Source organism: Pelophylax lessonae (assembly GCF_965119305.1).
Source record: "Pelophylax lessonae genome assembly, chromosome: 3".
In the NCBI taxonomy this organism is placed as follows: domain Eukaryota; kingdom Metazoa; phylum Chordata; class Amphibia; order Anura; family Ranidae; genus Pelophylax; species Pelophylax lessonae.
This window is the reverse complement of record NC_138770.1, coordinates 291709914-291729885: the sequence shown is the minus strand read 5'-3', so window position 1 is coordinate 291729885 and position 19972 is coordinate 291709914. Positions and strand designations below refer to the sequence as shown.

Here is a 19972-nt window from a genome sequence, read left to right as displayed (position 1 = left end):
CCAAATCAGCTAAAGCCTCCCCGCCCCCAGCTCCCTCTTAATATTCCCTGAGCCAGATCTCTCGGCTCTCTCACTCCTAATTGGCTTAGATAGAGCAGCAGGCTTGGAAACGAGCACGCACGAGTGCCCCCATAGCAGGTGGTTTGCTATGTGGGCACTTGGCGAGGAGGGGAACAAGGAGCGCAGGCAGGGGAACCCGAGAAGAGGAGGATCAGGCCTGCCCTGTGCAAAATCATTTTACAGAGCAGGTAAGTATGACATGTTTGTTTTGTTTTGTTTTTTTGCCCTCTGGGTGTCTTACCTCCATTTCTCTGAAGAACCGACACAAAAACATTGTTATGGGATTCCACCATATGATGCAATTTAACTGATTGCTATAAAAGGTAAAGAAAACCAAATAACTTAGTTAGCATCTGTTTATTTAGAATAAAACAAATAATATGGAAATATCAAAGTAACAGATTTATGCTTACCATCCTTAGCAAGTAAATTGTTGCAAGAATTGACAAGATGGTCATAATTAATATTGCCAACGAATATTCAATATATCCAGTTATCAGCCATATAGTTAGTGAATAAACTTCAAAAAAGTAAAATGGGTTCAAAATCTGTTAACAACAATGTATAGATGTTATTGATTTATTTTTCTTTATTAGAGGTACTTATATTGCGCTGACATTTTACGCAGCGTTTTACAAATATTTTGTGCATTCACATCAGTCCTTGCCCTCAAGGTGCTCACAATCTAAGGTCCCTAACTGGCAGTCATATAGAATCACATAGATTATATACTTTATTTGAACAAGAAATTGATAGGTTTATTATGCACATTTCTGAAAAATACCCTTTATTTCTATAACATCCAAATACATTTGAACATGATTTTAAAAAAATGCTTAACGCTCTATACATTATTAAACTGTGTGCATTTTATCCCTTTCCAACCAATTAGTAATAATAAGGAATGCGATATGGTCAAAGAGCTACATATGAAGTGCATGCTCTTTAGGGTATCTACTGCTAACACTCATGAAGCATCCAAAAGAAACAACAACAGAATGGATTAGCAATGTTACCTCCTTAAATAACAGTTTCCATATTGGAGCAATTTCTACTTCTATTGTGTTTGGTCCACATAACTGCTGCCTACAAGTTTAAAAATAAATAAAATAAGAAAATTTAAATATAAATAAAATATAAAATAAGAAAGCAATGAAAAACAAAGCAATAAGCGCAACAAAAAAATAGTAATAGTGAATAAGATCTAAAGCAAATACGTTGTTTGAGTCTGTAGTAAATAATTTATCTATGATATTTTAGGCAGGAATGATGAAATGGCTTCTGTACACAGCATACTACCCATACATACATACATACATACTGTACATACATACATACATGTTTAAAAGGACTTGCCAACTCTCACTGATTTTCAAAGACAGGTCCAAGTATTTAAAGCCTATGATTTTTTATAATGAAAATGCTTTTACTACATAGATGATTAGATTGTCATTCAACAATTTGATTAAAACACTCACACTGTACCAACATTTTTACGGAATTAATTCTAAAATATTAGCTGTCAAGTACATTTTCTTGTAAGGTTAGAACTGGTGCAGAATTGTAACACTATAAAATGGCATTTTTCATAATGAAGTGTTATACTCATAAAATTGTGATTCAGTGTGAATGTACTTAGAGATCATGTACTTGTAGTTAGAGAACCTGTAATTTAAAATGGTCATAAGAGCAACAAGGTAGTGATCATGTTAAAGTGCTTCCATAGTATTTTTTTAGATGGAGTAGGGAAGGCCAGGCTATTTATTTATGTATTTATTTGTATGTCTGTACGCACTTGAAGAATTTCCCTTAATTTCCCTTTCCTGGGACACAGCAGGAAGTTAAAGGAAATCTCCTAAAGGGAGGATAGTTCTTTCCTTAGACAGCTGTCTCTGGAACAGGTTTCCCCATTAGAAGATTTCCCCTTACCTCTTTTCTGTGGACAACTATAACATTTTGGATTTCTTTGCATGTCGTTTCATAATGACAATGGTCATATATACAAAAACTTTGGGACACAGACAGCAAAAAGAACTTGGCAGAGGTTCTAACCCTCTGCACTATCCAAAACAAAAAAAGAAATAAAAATGTTTTGACTAGAGATACACTTCAAATGCATCCCAGAACTCAACTTTAAATGCAGCCTAGTACACATAAAAACTTGCACATAGTCTTCATGTTCCACAAATAAACATACCTGGCATTCTGTTCCTCGCTACTTAAACCCATTCCATATTTTTTATGAATATCAGAGCATGAAAGATTTTCTTCCAGGACTCTAAACCAAATGAGAAAACACATTTTAACTTGATTCAAAAATAATGTTGACAAAAACAGCACAATGAATAAAATCTTACCCAGCTTTCTGAAATCTGGCTTCTAGTGTATTCCAAACATAGCGAGTTTTTTGTACCCTGATGCAGCGCACCTGCAAAGTTATTCAAAATTAATTATAAGACTGAAGAAAATATAGGTAACGTGTATATATAGTACAACATTGGTTTTAAATACTTAAACATATAAACTCATGCCCTATATCGTTTTATATGCATTAGAGTGAAAAACTTGTGACTTGATGAGCAAATTAGTTTAAACACCCAGCTCAGTCTGCAGAGAATCATACAATCCATAAATGACTTTACCTTTTTTCCTAAGTTGGTTGATCCTTTGCAGATCACATAGGTCCAAACAGGTTTTACAAGGTAATATTCATTGCATCTCTTGATTTTAAAATTCCTACTTTTGATATAGACTTTATTTACCTGCCTATGAATTACAGTAGCTACAAAAAATAGGTAGCTTAACTGCACTGGAGTGTGACTGTAACTATTGTGCAACTGAAACAAAGCCTTTGTATACATATGGATTCAATAAATCTCAGGCAACCATACTCCAGGGAGCCCATTAGTCTCTAAGTAACATTCAGAGGTTATCATCAACATGACAATTACCTGGGTTCAATTCAAGACCGGCGAACATTACTAAAGTTTGAGTGCCAAACACCTTTGAAGTCAATAGTTGCTGAATGTCAAAACAACAATAGTGGCCATTTTCTAGGCTAAAAGGCAAGTGACATGTGGACAGGACACTGCCATGGAGAACACGTAACAAAGCACAGTAATCTTTTTAAAATTCCATCTAGCAGGGAGCATTCATTTTAATAATGTTTAAAATTAAACAACAATATTAATAATATAGTGCTGTGCTGTGTTTCCATTTTGAAAATTGCACAGTTTTAAAATAAGAAACCAGTCAAAACATTTCCCCATCTTTTAGATTGCATAGGGAAGGGTTTTTATAGTTTCTGTCCCCATTGGGATGCTTTTCTCCTACTTCCTGTCCCAGAGCCATAACAAAAAAGCGGAGTCTCACCAAAGCTTGGGAAAATCCCAGATATGACAGCTGTTGCCAGAACAAATGCCCCCTTTGAGAGATTTCTCCTTGCCTCCTTTTGATGACAAACAGCGACATTTGGATTTCCCCATCAATTTGTTTTAATAAACAGAGTCACAAAGGAAGAAAAGAGGATTTTCCGCAGCAGGGCATATCTAACAATAAAATATCTTAATATTGTATGTGCAGTTCCACTTTCCATTAACTAAAATGTATTTAGAGTAATAATTAGCTATTGTGTACAACTTTACAATGTGCTACTGTGTATCACTAGCTAAAAGATTTAAATGATTACACTGGGATAGATTCAAAAACTTTCCCATATACTAGCAAAGATGATGACTTCATAGTGCTTATAAATGTTGGTTTATAAAAACAAATGGCTTTTTAAAGAGCACCACCAGGTAAGGAGCACTGACAATAGATGCTTGTACACCAATAAAGGGTCGACTAAAAATATTTTAAATACACGGTGCAGCTAAATAACCTGCAGGTCCTGCTTTAAAAGGACAACAGCTGTAAAATCAGTAGATATGCAAACATTTTTAGTTTGGAACATAAATAAAATCTAGTGATTATTCAGAATTGTTTTTGGGAAGTAACAGGACAAAGAAAACCCTTAACTTAAATTACTAGTAACACATAAACAAATCAAGGCCAAGACCATCGGACGCCACTAACAGAAGTTTCAGGAACAAAGGCCAGGGTCTTAATCTTTGCATACTTGAAATTTTATTACAGAGAAATGAGTCCCTGATTCAGTTAGCCACTCTATATGTTTTGACTTGCTGGCTTTCATCAAGTACATTATAACTGATAAAACCTAATTTGTGACTAAATAGTGATGCAGAGGAACTCTTCTTCCAGTTACATGCTTAATAATAAAACTATATTTATATATATATTTTGATAAATAGCAGTGATTAATGGTTGGCAGTAGTTAAATATATTCTTTGCCTTAAAAAACGAAGTTCAACTTTTCCAGAAAACAGCCCATGCAGTTAAGGAGTCCTAGTAGATACAGTGGTGATCAAAAGTTTGGGCACCCCAGGTAAAAAATTTTATTAACGTGCATAAAGAAGCCAAGGAAAGATGGAAAAATCTCCAAAAGGCATCACATTACAGATTGGACATTCTTATAATATGTCAACAAAAGTTAGATTTTATTTCCATCATTTACACTTTCAAAATAACAGAAAACAAAAAAAAAGGTGTCTGAAAAAAGTTTGGGCACCCTGCACTGCCCCCTTTGGCAAGTATCACAGCTTGTAAACGCTTTTTGTAGCCAGCCAAGAGTCTTTCAATTCTTGTTTGAGGTATCTTTGCCCATTCTTCCTTACAAAAGTCTTCCAGTTCTTTGAGATTTCTGGGCTGTCTGTCACGCACTGCTCTTTTAAGGTCTATCCATAGATTTTCAATTATGTTGAGGTCAGGAGATTGTGAAGGCCATGGCAAAACCTTCAGTTTATGCCTCTTGATGTAATCTCCCGTGGATTGCGAGGTGTGTTTAGGATCATTATCCATTTGTAGAACCCATCCTCTCTTTAACTTCAGCTTTTTTCACAAATGGCATCAAGTTACCATCCAAAATTTGCTGAAATTTTATTGAATCCATTTTTCCTTCTACTCGTGAGATGTTCCCTGTGCCACTGGCTGCAATACAACCCCAAAGCGTGATTGATCCACCCCCATGCTTAACAGTTGGACAGAGGTTCTTTTCATTAAATTCTGTGCCCTTTCTTCTCCAAACGTACCTTTGCTCATTCCGGCCAAAAAGTTAAATTTTAACCTTATCGGTCCACAGAACTTGTTTCCAAAATGCATCAGGCTTGTCTATATGTTCATTTGCAAAGTTCAAACGCTGATTTTTGTGGTGAGGAAGTAGAAGAGGTTTCCTTCTGATGACTCTTCCATGAAGACCATATTTGTACAAGTATCTCTTTATAGTGGTATAGTGTACCACAACTCCAGTGTCTGCCAGATCTTTCTGGAGGGATCGTGCAGTCAAACGTGGGTTTTGAATTGTTTTTCTCACAATCCTGCGAGCTGTTCTGTCTGATATTTTTCTTGGTCTTCCAGATCTTGCTTTAACTTCCTCTGTTCCTGATGACTGCCATTTCTTAATTACATTCCGAACAGAGGATATTGACATCTGAAAACGCTTTGCTATCTTCTTATAGCCTTCTCCAGCTTTGTGAGCGTCAACTATTTTCAGTTTCAGTTTTCTAAACAACTGCTTAAAAGATCCCATGGTGCTGATTGTTGGGGCAAGGCCAGATGAGTCTGGGCATTTGAAACCTTTGATATTGACATCACCTGGTCTTCCCGGACGATGATTGAGAACAACCCATGACACTGGCAGGTCTCAGCCTTGCAAAGGGGGCAGTGCATGCTATAAATTCTGCAGGGTGCCCAAACTTTTGCAGACGCCATTTTTTTTTGTTTTCTGTAATTTTGAAAGTGTCAATGATGGAAATAAAATCTAACTTTTGTTGACATATTATAACAATGTCTAATCTGTAATTTGATGCCTTTTGGAGATTTTTCCATCTTTCCTTGGCTTCTTTATGCACATTAATACAAATTTTTACCTGGGGTGCCCAAACTTTCAATCACTACTGTAGATATTAAAAATCTGCACAGCTTTTTAAATCAATCTTTTTTTTTTTTTTCGCTTTTAGGTAATTTGTCTCCCCTTCAGAAGCCTGGATAAAAAACTCCTAGTTAGCAACTCCCATGTCCTGAATTGTTGCTAGGATGTGAAATCAATGTGATGCCTAATGCCAGCATTTCAGCAGTGAAAAATTACAGTTTTAATGTCCTAGCAACAAGGCAGAATGTGGGGCTTGCTAACAAGCTGTTTTTAAGCCATACTTCTGAGGAGACCCAAATATTTTACAGGTAAAACAATAAAATGAATGACTATTTTACAAAGTTGCAGTTTTTAATATCTACTGGGACTCCTTGACTGCATAGGCTATTTTCTGGAAAAGGTGAACTTAGTCTTTAACCATCCTGTGAAAGATTCACAGGCAGCATACCTGGTGGGAATAAATCCAGGACCCCAGCAATATAAAGCAGGACTGCTAGCATTCATCTAAAAGCGGTGTTTAGTTGCTCACCTTCTGCTCAGGCTTCCATAATAGTTTATGCAGTTTGGAGTTCTCTTGTGATGTATCATCAGGCTGAGATATAGTTTTAGGCACATCTGATCCATGTATCCATGTCACTTTCTTCTTTGTGTATTTCTTAAATTCATTCTGGTGAGAAAACATTCCATACTATTTGTTAGTTCTGTAGTGGAGAATGCCCTAAACTCATTTCCCTTCAGATGTATAGTAATTCATTAAAACGTATCCTTACCTCTGTTCATCCTACTAGGTACTTAGACTGTGCTATCTAGGTACCATTTTTGCACTTAATTGTAGAATTTTCTAATATCTACTGTTTTCAAATAGATTATTTCTATGCTAAAGAACATTATTTTGTACCATTTTCCTTTTATGCATAATAGATGTATCTATTGATGTATATGTTGAAGGTTGCATAATAATTTGTATGTAACTATTGCACTTTACTTTTGTAATGCATCTTAATTTTTGAATAAAGTTTAATATTGTGAAAAAAAAAACTTATCCATGGTCAAAATGTAAAAATTGGATTTTTGACCTACTGTAAAATCCATTTCTCTGATGTTCATTGATGGACATAGCTCCTGGCATTCATAACCATTGGGTTATACTGCCCCCTTCCAGAGTAGGACACTAGGTAGAAAAGAATTCTGGCTACACCCCTGGGCACTCCCAGGGGGTATACACCCGCTCTCTGCTATAGCCACTCAGTTTTGTTATAAGCAGTGTCAGGAGAATAACAACTCCACAGAGGAGTGGGTGCTGTGTCCATCAATGAGCATCAGAGAAATGGATTTTACTGTCTAAAATCCTATTTTCTCTATTGTTCATTGACGGACACAGCTCCTGGTATTCATAACCATTGGGACGTCCCAAAGCAGTGTTAAATATGAGGGGTAGGAAAAACAAAAAAAAAAAAAAATTCCCAAGGCTAAACAGTCAACCAGGCAAAAGGAGCTCAACCAAACAACTAGAGCCCACCTGAAAAAAACAATACACCCTCAAAGAGGATTAGGTCCTCTTAAACAGCAGCCTGCGAAACCTTGTGGCTAAAGGAAGCATCCGCAGATGTCAACACATCCACTTTATAAAACATTGTAAAAGTTTGCACTGACGACCAGGTGGCCACCTTGCAAACCTGTGTCACGGATGCCTGATGACAGAAGGCCCAGGAGGCACTAAGTGCTCTAGTAGAGTGCGCCTTGACAGGGGAAAGAAGAACCTGAACCCTGATGGAATAGGCCTGAACCACCGTCTGTCTGATCCATCTGGAAATGGTCTCAGAGGAAGCAGGCAACCCTTTTCGAGGTCCGTCCACGAGCACAAATAGAGAGCATGACTTCCTAATTGCCCCAAACATCCAAGGCATGCAAGGAAATTGGGACACAGGGAAAGCAACACAATGTCTTAATTCAAATAAAAATCAGAGACAACCTTTGGAAGGAAAGATGGACAGGGGCGAAGAACCACCTTATCCCTGGGAATCACCAGGTAAGGTGAATGACAGGATAAGGCCACCAGTTCCAACACCCTATCCTTCAGCACCTGGCATTTAACAGTCAAGCCGTCAAAGCCAGCAACTGTAAAGCAAGATGGAAGATCGGTCCTTGAGACAGCAGATCCTCCTTGAGAAGAAGCTTCCAAAGAACGTCGGGGACCAGCCACACCAGATTGGTGTACCAAGCCCAACGAGGCCAGTTCGGAGCCATTAAGATGACCAGAATCCCTTCCCCCTAGATCCTGCATAGAAGTCTGGGCAGAAGCTTGAGAGGAGGGAAGGCGTAAATAAGCCGATACTGACCCCACGAGGCCACCAGCGCGCCGGTGGCGTCCACCAGAGGATTCCTTGGCCGAGCCACAAATCTCTGCACCTTTCTGTTGTGCCGAGACACCTCGGGGGCGCCCCATCAGAGACACAGCTGATGAAACACCTCCGGATGAAGGGACCACTCCCCTTGGTCCAGTGCTTCCCGACTGAGGTAATCCATCTGCCATTTTCCACCCCAGGAATGTTACAGTGGAGAGGGCTGGAACAAACCATTCTGCCCACCTTAGCATGCCAGCTACCTCCAGAACCGCCAGGATACTTCTTGTGCCCCCTTGGTGATTGACATAAGCCACGGCCGTGGCATTGTCTGATTGAATGCGCACTGGACAACCCTGAAAACGATCCGTCCAATGTTCCAGACAGGATGCCTCCCCAGCAGGACACGCTGGCATCCTTGGTGACCACTGTCCAATACAAGAGCAGGAAGGATTTTCCCAGCCAAAGTGCCAGAGAAAGAAGCCGCCATATCAGGGACTTCTTCGTTCCCTGACTCCCCCCAAATCTGATTGTCCAGAGACGGCAGAGCCTTGTCTCATTTGGTCAGAATCTCCCTTGCAGGAACCTCGTACAGAACCGTGAAAATGGAACCACCTTGAAGGTAGACAACATCAGGCCCAGCACCCACATGAAAGTACAGAGGAACGTCCGTTTGTTGGACAGCAGGAGGCAAATTGCAGCCTGCAATTTCTGGAGTTTGTGCAGACGAAGGAACACTCTGGCTAAGGCCAAGTCCAGAGTCAGGCCCAGATAGTCCAGCTTCATGGACGGAGCCAGAGCAGACTTCTGAAAATTCAAAATCCAGCCAAACTCCCGCAGAGAGTTTGTATTGTGATCTCCAGGTTTTCCACAAGAGCAAAGGTAGCCCAGTACCACAATCCCCCATTGGCGTAGCAAAGCTAGCACCGGGGCTAACACTTTTGTGAAGACCCGAGGAGCAGAGGCGAGCCCAAGGGTAACGCCACAAACTAATAATGCTCCTCTCCTACAGCAAAGCAGAGAAAATGCTGGTGACTGACACATATTGAAAAGTGAAGGTAGGCATCCTTGATATCGATAGAGGAGAGGAAATCTCCCTGATGCAGGGATGCCACCACAGTTCAAATGGATTCCATTCTGAACTTCTGTACCCGCACAAAGCAGTTGAGCGCCTTGAGGTCCAGGATTGGACGCACTTTTCCTTCCTTCCTGGAGACTGAACAGCTTTGAGTAAAAACCCTGAAAATGTTCTGAAGTCGGTACCAGGACAATCCCCCCTTGAAGGAACAGGTCTTGTACCACCCCAAACAGGCCCTTTAGAGGTCTGGGGACAGGCTTAAGTTGGAAGGAAAAAACCTTGCTGGTGGACAAGAGTGAAACTTGATCTTATAACCGAATGGAACTACTTCATGGACCCACTTGTCTTGCACCAGGGAACTCCAGAGATCCAGAAATCAGCAAAGACTTCCCCCCGCCCCCGATATGGGTGAGGGCACACCTTCATGCTGAAGGAGCCTTAGCCATGGGTTTGGGTCCAGACCAGGTTTGTTTGGATCTTTCTGAAGAGGCCCTGAAAGGCTTCAAGCCATTGTTAGTCAACCCTGAGGGATGAAAAAAACTTCTTATGAGCTGAGAAGGAAGGCCCACGTCTACGATGAGGTTCCTTGCCCCTTAGTAGCCTGCGGAAGAAAAGTACTCTTCCCCCTGTGAGACCTTTAATTATGTCATCCAGGAAAGCTACAAAGAGGCGATCTCCTTGGAAAGGCAGATCAGTCAAGGCCTTTTTTGAAGTCTGATCCACAGACCAGCACTTGAGCCAAAAGACACGCCGAAGGACCACTACCAAAACAGAGAGGCGAGCCATCAGGGGAATCGCATCCAAAGAGGCATCACAGACAAACTGCAGCCCCTGGACCAGCTGGTCCACCAGCTCAGCAAAGGCAGAGGGGAGCTTTTCCCCTCCAGGTCACCGTGTAGCTTAGCTCAAACGGTCAGAGTTTGCATCACTAGGGCAATGGTGAATACTGGCCTCATTGCCTAACCAGCCAGAATGTACATATTGCAGGCAACAGCCTCTGCCTTGGTCAGCCAGATCCTTAAAGGACGGGGTCTTGTTTAATCTGGAAACCGGACAGTCCACCACCGGTGGCACAGTACACTTCTTAAGAAGGGACTCCTCATAGAGGTAACGCCTAGTAAAGTACCTAGAAACCTAGATGCTTTGGTCATCCTCACTCTTTAATGAGGAAATCAGGTGGGGAAATGTGCTCCAAAGACTCCATGAGTCACCAGGGGGACCCCACAAAAGGTGTAAAACACTGCTAAGGGACAACCCCCCCCCTGTGCTGGCAGCACCACCCAGTCGCCAGACACAAGCACCAAGCGATCCTTAGCAGAGAGGGAGAGGACCCCACCAGACTTACCAACTGCAGAAACAAGCGCCTGCAGACACCAGGATAATGCTATACACATGCGGTGATCAGGAAGTAAAATAATCCAGGAGTCAGCATCAGGGGATGAAGAGGGGCTCCTACCACCAAAATTGCCGCCCACAGGACTCCACTGTCATGGCTGCCGCTATTTTCATTGGGGAACCACAGCAAAATGGCCGCCGGATTACATAAACATGGCAGCCGTCTATAGAAATACATAGGCTACAACAAAATGGCAGGACCACGAGGCATAAGGGGACCCAGGAGGGAGACCAGGCCTCAGGGACAGATCCAGGCAGGATGGGGGGCCCTGGCAGAAGCCCCCACCAGGTATTACAATTAATAATACATCACAGGAAGCACCCTCATGGTTAACAGAAGACAGACTCAGAACTAGACTTGAAAAACTTAACAGCTGACCCAGAAAAAGCCAACGTGGTACCAATATTTAAAAAAGAGAAGACAAAAAAACAGAGCGCCTCTAAGTGCAGCAATTTATTAAAATGGTTAAAAGCACTGGTGATACAACTCACTAGATGGAAGCAAAATGGAGGCTTGTATCATCCGGTGAAATGTCAGAAGATGGATCGTGTCCCAGGGGTCCTGGAGGGTGGGGAGCTACATGCCGGTCGGATGGACGGGTGGACACTGTGTCGGGAATCCTCCGTCTTCCGGGTTCCGGATGCGGCTAGGGCGCCAGGGACCAGGCTGGAACACAGCGCACGCTGCGTGACGTCACTTGGGAAGGGAGATTACACAACGCGTTTCAGAGCTCGCGCAAGGCTCTCAGTGGGCGAGCGCGCTCTTTTTTCAAGTGTTGGATGGGTAGAAAGTGCCGGAACAAGCCATATATATATACACAAAAGGTAAACAAGGGGGAGGTGACTGGAGAATGACCTGGAAATGACTATGGACGGCTATAACAACTATTGATCTATGCTGGATACACTTTATAAAACTGAGATACAATAAAAGATATATGTATATATTGTGAGATTGATTAGCTCGGTGGCGGGCGTGGATGACCCCTTTGGGGGGGTTCGTTACACAGGGAGATAGCCGAGAAGTGGTTGCAAACAACAGTTTGGTTTATTCTTGCAATTTACTTCACACAAGTGCAAGCCTCAAAAACAGCAAAATAAAAATAAAACACAAAATAAATCCTTGCCACTGTGGGCGGCTACCTTCTCACATACAGGAACCTACCTACGGAGTCTGTCTCCAACCTACTGTTGGGCAAACTTTGCTGATCCTACAGCAGACACTCAATAGTCCATGTTTTTTCTTCACACAACAAATGTCCATTGATCATGTCCTTTTTCCTCTTCACATTGAACATGTCCCTTTGCTTGTCTCTTCACATAGCAAACAGTTCATTTATTTCTTCCACATAGAAATAGTTCATTTTCTCACCTTGAGAAGTCTTCACACTTTTTACACTGCTCAGCGCACATCGCTCCAGGAGGTCTTCTCCCATGCTCACACAGCGTCGGGAGGCACACATCTGACTGTCCTCCTCTCCCCAGCTTCACACAGCGTCAGGAGGCAGCAATCCTTCTCCCATGCTTCACACAGCGTCGGGAGGCACACATCTGACTGTCCTCCTCTCCCCAGCTCACACAGCGTCAGGAGGCAGCAATCTTTAGACTTCCTTTGGACAAATTATAGAGGCCTTAACTTCCTCATTCTGAACAGCTGAAGGCCTTTCAACTTCTTTACACCTTCCTGCTGCCTTTGCAGCCGACACCCTATAGTAATTGGTGAATTTTCTAAACCAAGTGGAAATGTATCTCCTGTCTGTGACTACATCCACAGATTTACCTGACTTCCTGTCACAATATCGATATAAATAATATGATAAAAATAAAATATAAAAACATAAAATAATGATAATGATGGAATGTAATAAAATTAATGAAATAAATGCAATATCTGATAATATGATCATGTTAAATCAAAGATAAGTTGACATGGGTACGTACAGTGGGTACGGAAAGTATTCAGACCCCCTTAAATTTTTCACTCTTTGTTATATTGCAGCCATTTGCTAAAATCATTTTAGGTTCATTCTTCTTCCTCATGAATGTACACATAGCACCCCATACTGACAGAAAAACACAGAATTGTTGACATTGTTGCAGATTTATTAAAAAAGAAAAACTGAAATATCACATGGTCCTAAGTATTCAGACCCTTTGCTGTGACACTCATATATTTAACTCAGGTGCTTTCCATTTCTTCTGATCATCCTTGAGATGGTTCTAAACCTTCATTTGAGTCCAGCTGTGTTTGATTATACTGATTGGACTTGATTAGGAAAGCCACACACCTGTCTATATAAGACCTTCCAGATCACAATGCATGTCAGAGCAAATGAGAATCATGAGGTCAAAGGAACTGCCTGAAGAGCTCAGAGACAGAATTGTGGCAAGGCACAGATCTGGCCAAGGTTACAAAAAGATTTCTGCTGCACTTAAGGTTCCTAAGAGCACAGTGGCCTCCATAATCCTCAAATGGAAGACGTTTGGGACGACCAGAACCCTTCCTAGAGCTGGCCGTCCGGCCAAACTGAGCTATCGGGGGAGAAGAGCCTTGGTGAGAGAGGTAAAGAAGAACCCAAAGATCACTGTGGCTGAGCTCCAGAGATGCAGTCAGGAGATGGGAGAAAGTTGTAGAAAGTCAACCATCACTGCAGCCCTCCCAGTCGGGGCTTTATGGCAGAGTGGCCCGACGGAAGTCTCTCCTCAGTGTAAGATACATGAAAGCCTGCATGGAGTTTGCTAAAAAACACCTGAAGGACTCCAAGATGGTGAGAAATAAGATTCTCTGGTCTGATGAGACCAAAATAGAACTTTTTGGCCTTAATTCTAAGCGGTATGTGTGGAGAAAACCAGGCACTGCTCATCACCTGTCCAATACAGTCCCAACAGTGAAGCATGGTGGTGGCAGCATCATGCTGTGGGGGTGTTTTTCAGCTGCAGGGACAGGACGACTGGTTGCAATCGAGGAAAAGATGAATGCGGCCAAGTACAGGGATATCCTGGACAAAAACCTTCTCCAGAGTGCTCTGGACCTCAGACTGGGCCGAAGGTTTACCTTCCAACAAGACAATTACCCTAAGCACACAGCTAAAATAACGAAGGAGAGGCTTCACAACAACTCCGTGACTGTTCTTGAATGGCCCAGCCAGAGCCCTGACTTAAACCCAATTGAGCATCTCTGGAGAGACCTAAAAATGGCTGTCCACCAACGTTTACCATCCAACCTGACAGAACTGGAGAGGATCTGCAAGGAGGAATGGCAGAGGACACCCAAATCCAGGTGTGAAAGACTTGTTGCATCTTTCCCAAAAAGACTCCTGGCTGTATTAGATCAAAAGGGGGCTTCTACTAAATACTGAGCAAAGGGTCTGAATACTTGGGACCATGTGATATTTCAGTTTTTCTTTTTTAATAAATCTGCAACAATGTCAACAATTCTGTGTTTTTCTGTCAGTATGGGGTGCTATGTGTACATTCATGAGGAAGAAGAATGAACTTAAATGATTTTAGCAAATGGCTGCAATATAACAAAGAGTGAAAAATTTAAGGGGGTCTGAATACTTTCCGTACCCACTGTATATGAGGAACTCGACTGCATACTTGCATACACATGTAAACCCTACATATGTATATGTCGAGATGACGTACCTGTAAATAATACTCAAAAGAAGGAAAGGAGTTATGAAATATGTAATAACACACATACGTGCTAAAGCAGCCGCACACTCAAGCACACACATGCAAAAGGCCATGTATGCATATATGTGCGCAACCGCAGAGGCATGTCTATGCATCCATAATGTGTGAAAAGGACCCATAATGTTGTCAATAGTAGGCAGCAGGAAGAAAAACCAATAGAGAAAATAGACAAAAGAATGCAAGAGAGTGGAAATCAAGGCCAGTGACAGGACGGCCAAAAACTACATAGAGCTCTACAAAATAGTCCTGATCTCCAACTCCTCGTTTAAGCCAAAGGGCTTAAGGGTATCGAGAGTGTAGATCCAGAAGGTCTCACGTTGACATAATCTGGAAAAACGTTCTGCTTCAGAGTAATGGGGCGGTATGGATTCTATTACCCAAACACGGAGACCTTCAGTGGATTTGTGGTGAGCCTCTAGGAAATGTCTCGGGACACTATGTAAGTCTGTGCCTTCTTCTATGAAACGACAATGTTTTCCGAACCTCTGCCTAAGTGGGCAGATGGTGCGACCTACATATAGAAGCTTGGATGGGCAAGTCAGGCAATAGACTACATGGTCTGTCGAGCAATTATAAAAGTGCTCTAAAGGATACGTTTTACCATTGTGTGTGAAATGTTTCTGTCCGTAATTGATGAGCTCACATGTCTTACATAATTTTTTAAGACATGGATACATACCTTTGAGCGGAATAAGGTTAAGAGGATGGGAGATTTTCTTCTCTGGTAATTTGCTAGGAGCAATTTTATTTTTTAATGTTGGGGCTCTGCGATAGGTGACAGTGGGTTTGGAAGCCAGAATGGGTTGGAGATGGGGATCCTGCAGTAATATATCCTGCTCAAAGGTATGTATCCATGTCTGTAAAAAAAGGCACAGACTTACATAGTGTCCCGAGACATTTCCTAGAGGCTCACCACAAATCCACTGAAGGTCTCCGTGTTTGGGTAATAGAATCCATACCGCCCCATTACTCTGAAGCAGAACGTTTTTCCAGATTATGTCAACGTGAGACCTTCTGGATCTACACCCTCGATACCCTTAAGCCCTTTGGCTTAAACGAGGAGTTGGAGATCAGTACTATTTTGTAGAGCTCTATGTAGTTTTTGGCCGTCCTGTCACTGGCCTTGATTTCCACTCTCTTGCATTCTTTTTGTCTATTTTCTCTATTATTGGTTTTTCTTCCTGCTGCCTACTATTGACACCATTAGGGGTCCTTGTCACACATTATGGACGCATAGACATGCCTCTGCGGGTGCGAACATATATGCATACACAGCCTTTTGCATGTGTGTGCTTGAGTGTGCGGCTGCTTTAGCACGTATGTGTGTTATTACATATTTCATGACTCCTTTCCTTCTTTTGAGTATTATTTACGGGCACGTCATCTCGATATATACATATGTAGGGTTTACATGTGTATGTAAGTATGCAGTCAAGTTCCTCATATACGTACCCATGTCAACTTATCTTTGATTCAACATTATCATATTATCAGATATTGCATTTATTTCATTAATTTTATTACATTCCAGCATTATCATTATTTATATTATTTATATCGATATATACATATATCCTTTATTGTATCTCAGTTTTATAAAGTGTATCCAGCATAGATCAATAGTTGTTATAGCCGTCCATAGTCATTTCCAGGTCATTCTCCAGTCACCTCCCCCTTGTTTACCTTTTGTGTATATATATATGGCTTGTTCCGGCACTTTTTCCCCATCCAACACTTGAAAAAAGAGCGCGCACGCCCACTGAGAGCCTTGCGCAAGCTCTGAAACGCGTCGTGTAATCTCCCTTCCCGAGTGACGTTACGCAGCGTGCGTTGCGTTCCAGCCTGGTCCCTGGCGCCCTAGCCGCATCCGGAACCCGGAAGATGGAGGATTCCCAACACAGTGTCCACCCGACCGGCACGGAGCTCTCCACCCTCCAGGACCCCTGGGACATGATCCATCTTCTGACATGTCACCGGATGATACAAGCCTCCATTTTGCTTCCATCTAGTGAGTTGTATCACCAGTGCTTTTAACCATTTTAATAAATTGCTGCACTTAGAGGCGCTCTGTTTTTTTCTTCTCTTACATGCTTACACAGCGGTGACTTCACTTTTTCTTGGAGCCAGCCCTTAGTAGCAGCTAACACCCCCCTTTGCTAAACATCATCTGGGACTTATTATTGTAAACTACTGTAATGTTCTGGTACCTTTGGGTACCCTAATTACTCTTTCATAAGTGTATGCGCCCCACCATTCTCTTTTGGTAAGGTGCGCATACACCTTTAAGACTGATGCTGTCATCACTGAGCGCCGGACTGGATGGCTATTTAGATCGCCGGCTCTCACTCACATGTGTTCGTTCAAACTGCTTTGTGCCTTGATGCTAACCTGTCTTGAAGCTCTCATGCTTGCAAGCATACCTCGCTGTCGGAACCACGCTGCGCTGATCCCTGTATCCCGCTACCGGATCATCCGCTCTTGCCGAACCTCTCCTCTGCTACATTGCTATTAGTGATAAGTACCCCACAGGGGAAACCTCTATAACTTTCATACTAAAGCTTACACTATCTAGCTCTGCATACTAAGGACTATTACTACATCTGCATTATCTAAGATTGCTAGCTCTTGAGCCTACTACCACCTGTTCTTGCACTGGGTTGATCTCTCTTGTATGTCCACCTGCTACTCTGTCATCTGCTACCATACATGATTGCTAAACCTATCTGCATCCCATCTGCTACTATCTTACTTTCAAGAACATTTCCTTTCAAGTGTCTGTCATCTACCATCTCTACCCAACCTGTCTCTTCAGCCTATCATCACTGTGTTACTATATACATAAGTCACTCTAGGAAACATCTTATTGAGTGTGTGTATTTACTTGCTGAATTGAGATCATCCACACACGATGAGTCATTGAGAGTTGGTAATGGTGTCTCAGCGTTTCTCTACATGACTACTGAAGTGGAAAATTTAAGACTGAAAATCCCTAGCAAAAAGCTTGGACCTCTGTTCTTGGGACCTTTTCCAATCAAGAAACTTATTGGAAAAGCTGCAGTACAGCATACATTGCCAATAGACCTCAAAATACATCCCATTTTCCATGTGTCGCTACTGAAGCCCCATGTTCCTGACCAAGGAATAAGGCCTACTATCCCACCTCCTCCTCCTGTACAAGTTGAAGGTGGAGAAGAATATGAGATAAAAGAGATTCTGGATTCTCGTATCCACAGAGGAAGACTTCAGTACTTGGTTCGATGGAAGAACTATGGGCCCCAAGACGACACCTGGCTAAACACCTCTGACATACATGCCTCTAGATTAATCTGCAATTTTCATGCGAAGTACCCAGACAAACCAGCTCCAGAGGCCTTCAGGAGCCGTCCTTAAGGGGGGGGGGGGTACTGTAATGTTCTGGTACCTTTGGGTACCCTAATTACTCTTTCATAAGTGTATGCTCCCCACCATTCTCTTTTGGTAAGGTGCGCATACACCTTTAAGACTGATGCTGTCATCACTGAGCGCCGGACTGGATGGCTATTTAGATCGCCGGCTCTCACTCACATGTGTTCGTTCAAACTGCTTTGTGCCTTGATGCTAACCTGTCTTGAAGCTCTCATGCTTGCAAGCATACCTCGCTGTCGGAACCACGCTGCGCTGATCCCTGTATCCCGCTACCGGATTATCCGCTCTTGCCGAACCTCTCCTCTGCTACATTGCTATTAGTGATAAGTACCCCACAGGGGAAACCTCTATAACTTTCATACTAAAGCTTACACTATCTAGCTCTGCATACTAAGGACTATTACTACATCTGCATTATCTAAGATTGCTAGCTCTTGAGCCTACTACCACCTGTTCTTGCACTGGGTTGATCTCTCTTGTATGTCCACCTGCTACTCTGTCATCTGCTACCATACATGATTGCTAAACCTATCTGCATCCCATCTGCTACTATCTACTTTCAAGAACATTTCCTTTCAAGTGTCTGTCATCTACCATCTCTACCCAACCTGTCTCTTCAGCCTATCATCACTGTGTTACTATATACATAAGTCACTCTAGGAAACATCTTATTGAGTGTGTGTATTTACTTGCTGAATTGAGATCATCCACACATGATGAGTCATTGAGAGTTGGGAATGGTGTCTCAGCATTTCTCTACATGACTACTGAAGTGGAATATTTCTGCAGCTGAAAATCCACATCATACATAAAACGCAGGAGCGTTACAACTACTAATCATGGACTTTTTTAGCCATTTATTATCTGTCATAGTCCATAGGTTGTCCTTCCCCCTTTCTTTATTATCCTTCTAATAAGCCTTGCTACAGTACTATTTGTATATAGCTGGTACTCTATCTAGCCCACACCAGAGTGCTTGCTTTCCAATCTGACCAATATTTAAAAAAGGGCCAAGATATATCCCAGGAAACTATAGGCTGGTTAGCCTAACATCAGTAGTCTGCAAGATGTTGGAGGGGATGATAAGGGACTATATACAAGACTTAAGTAGTGAAAACAGTATCATTAGTAGTAATCAGCGTGGATTCATGAAGAATTGTTCTTGCCAGACCAATCTATTACCTTCTGTGAAGAAGTGAGCTGCCATTTAGATAAAGTAAGGCCTGTGGATGTGGTTTGATACAGTTCCCTAAAAACGCTTACTGTGCAAACTAAGGTACGTAGGTATGGACTATAGGGTGAGTACCTGGATTGAAAACTGGCTCCAGGGGCAAGTCCAGAGGGTGGTGATAAATGGGGAGTACTCAGATTGGTCGGGTGTGGAAAGTGGGGTTCCCCAAGGATCTGTCCTGGGACCAATCCTGTTTAATTTATTCATAAACGACCTAAAGGATGGGATAACCAGCACAATCTCAGTATTTGCGGACGATACTTAGCTAAGCAGGCCAATATATTCTACACAGGACATGTTAAACGTACAAACAGACACAAACAAAATAATGGGGTGGGCAACTACATGGCAGATGAGGTTTAATGTTGAAAAATGTAAGGTAGGGGGCATGGCCTGCAGCCGCATAGAAGATAAGCTCCGGGAGCGCATGTCCCAAGTAAAGGAAGATTTATCAGCACTAGGGGATAGAGTGAACCATATGGAGTCTAAAATGGGTCTGACGCACTTCCGGTACGGCTTTGACGTAATCGTCACTTCCGGTTACACTTCCTGGATCGGCCGTGGAACGCACGCCAACAGCGGCGTCCGCACCAATTTGTAGACAATACACTGCTCGTTTACCCATTCCGTTTGTGAGTATGTTTTCTCCACTTTTAGTTTATTAATAAATTGATTGAAACGTACTTCACTATATGCGGTCCTTTGTTTCTGATTTGGGGTCCATGGAGGTGACTCGGGCCACCCTTATCTAAGAAACACCTGGTACACCGTGGCAT

General features: G+C 42.2%; 1 protein-coding gene across 1 annotated transcript in view; it reads right to left on the bottom strand.

Annotated features, from left to right (window-relative positions):
* LOC309551109 (putative cation-transporting ATPase 13A5) overlaps window positions 1–19972 on the bottom strand; it is a 252741-nt gene that overhangs the window by 166931 nt on the left and 65838 nt on the right. Inside the window, exons 3-8 of the mRNA XM_082251555.1 lie at window positions 6576–6713; window positions 2418–2488; window positions 2258–2338; window positions 1077–1146; window positions 474–608; window positions 302–374 (exon numbers count right to left, since the gene is read on the bottom strand). Of these exons, the coding sequence (XP_082107681.1) occupies window positions 302–374; window positions 474–608; window positions 1077–1146; window positions 2258–2338; window positions 2418–2488; window positions 6576–6713 (568 nt within the window). The remainder of the gene's footprint in view (window positions 1–301; window positions 375–473; window positions 609–1076; window positions 1147–2257; window positions 2339–2417; window positions 2489–6575; window positions 6714–19972) is intronic.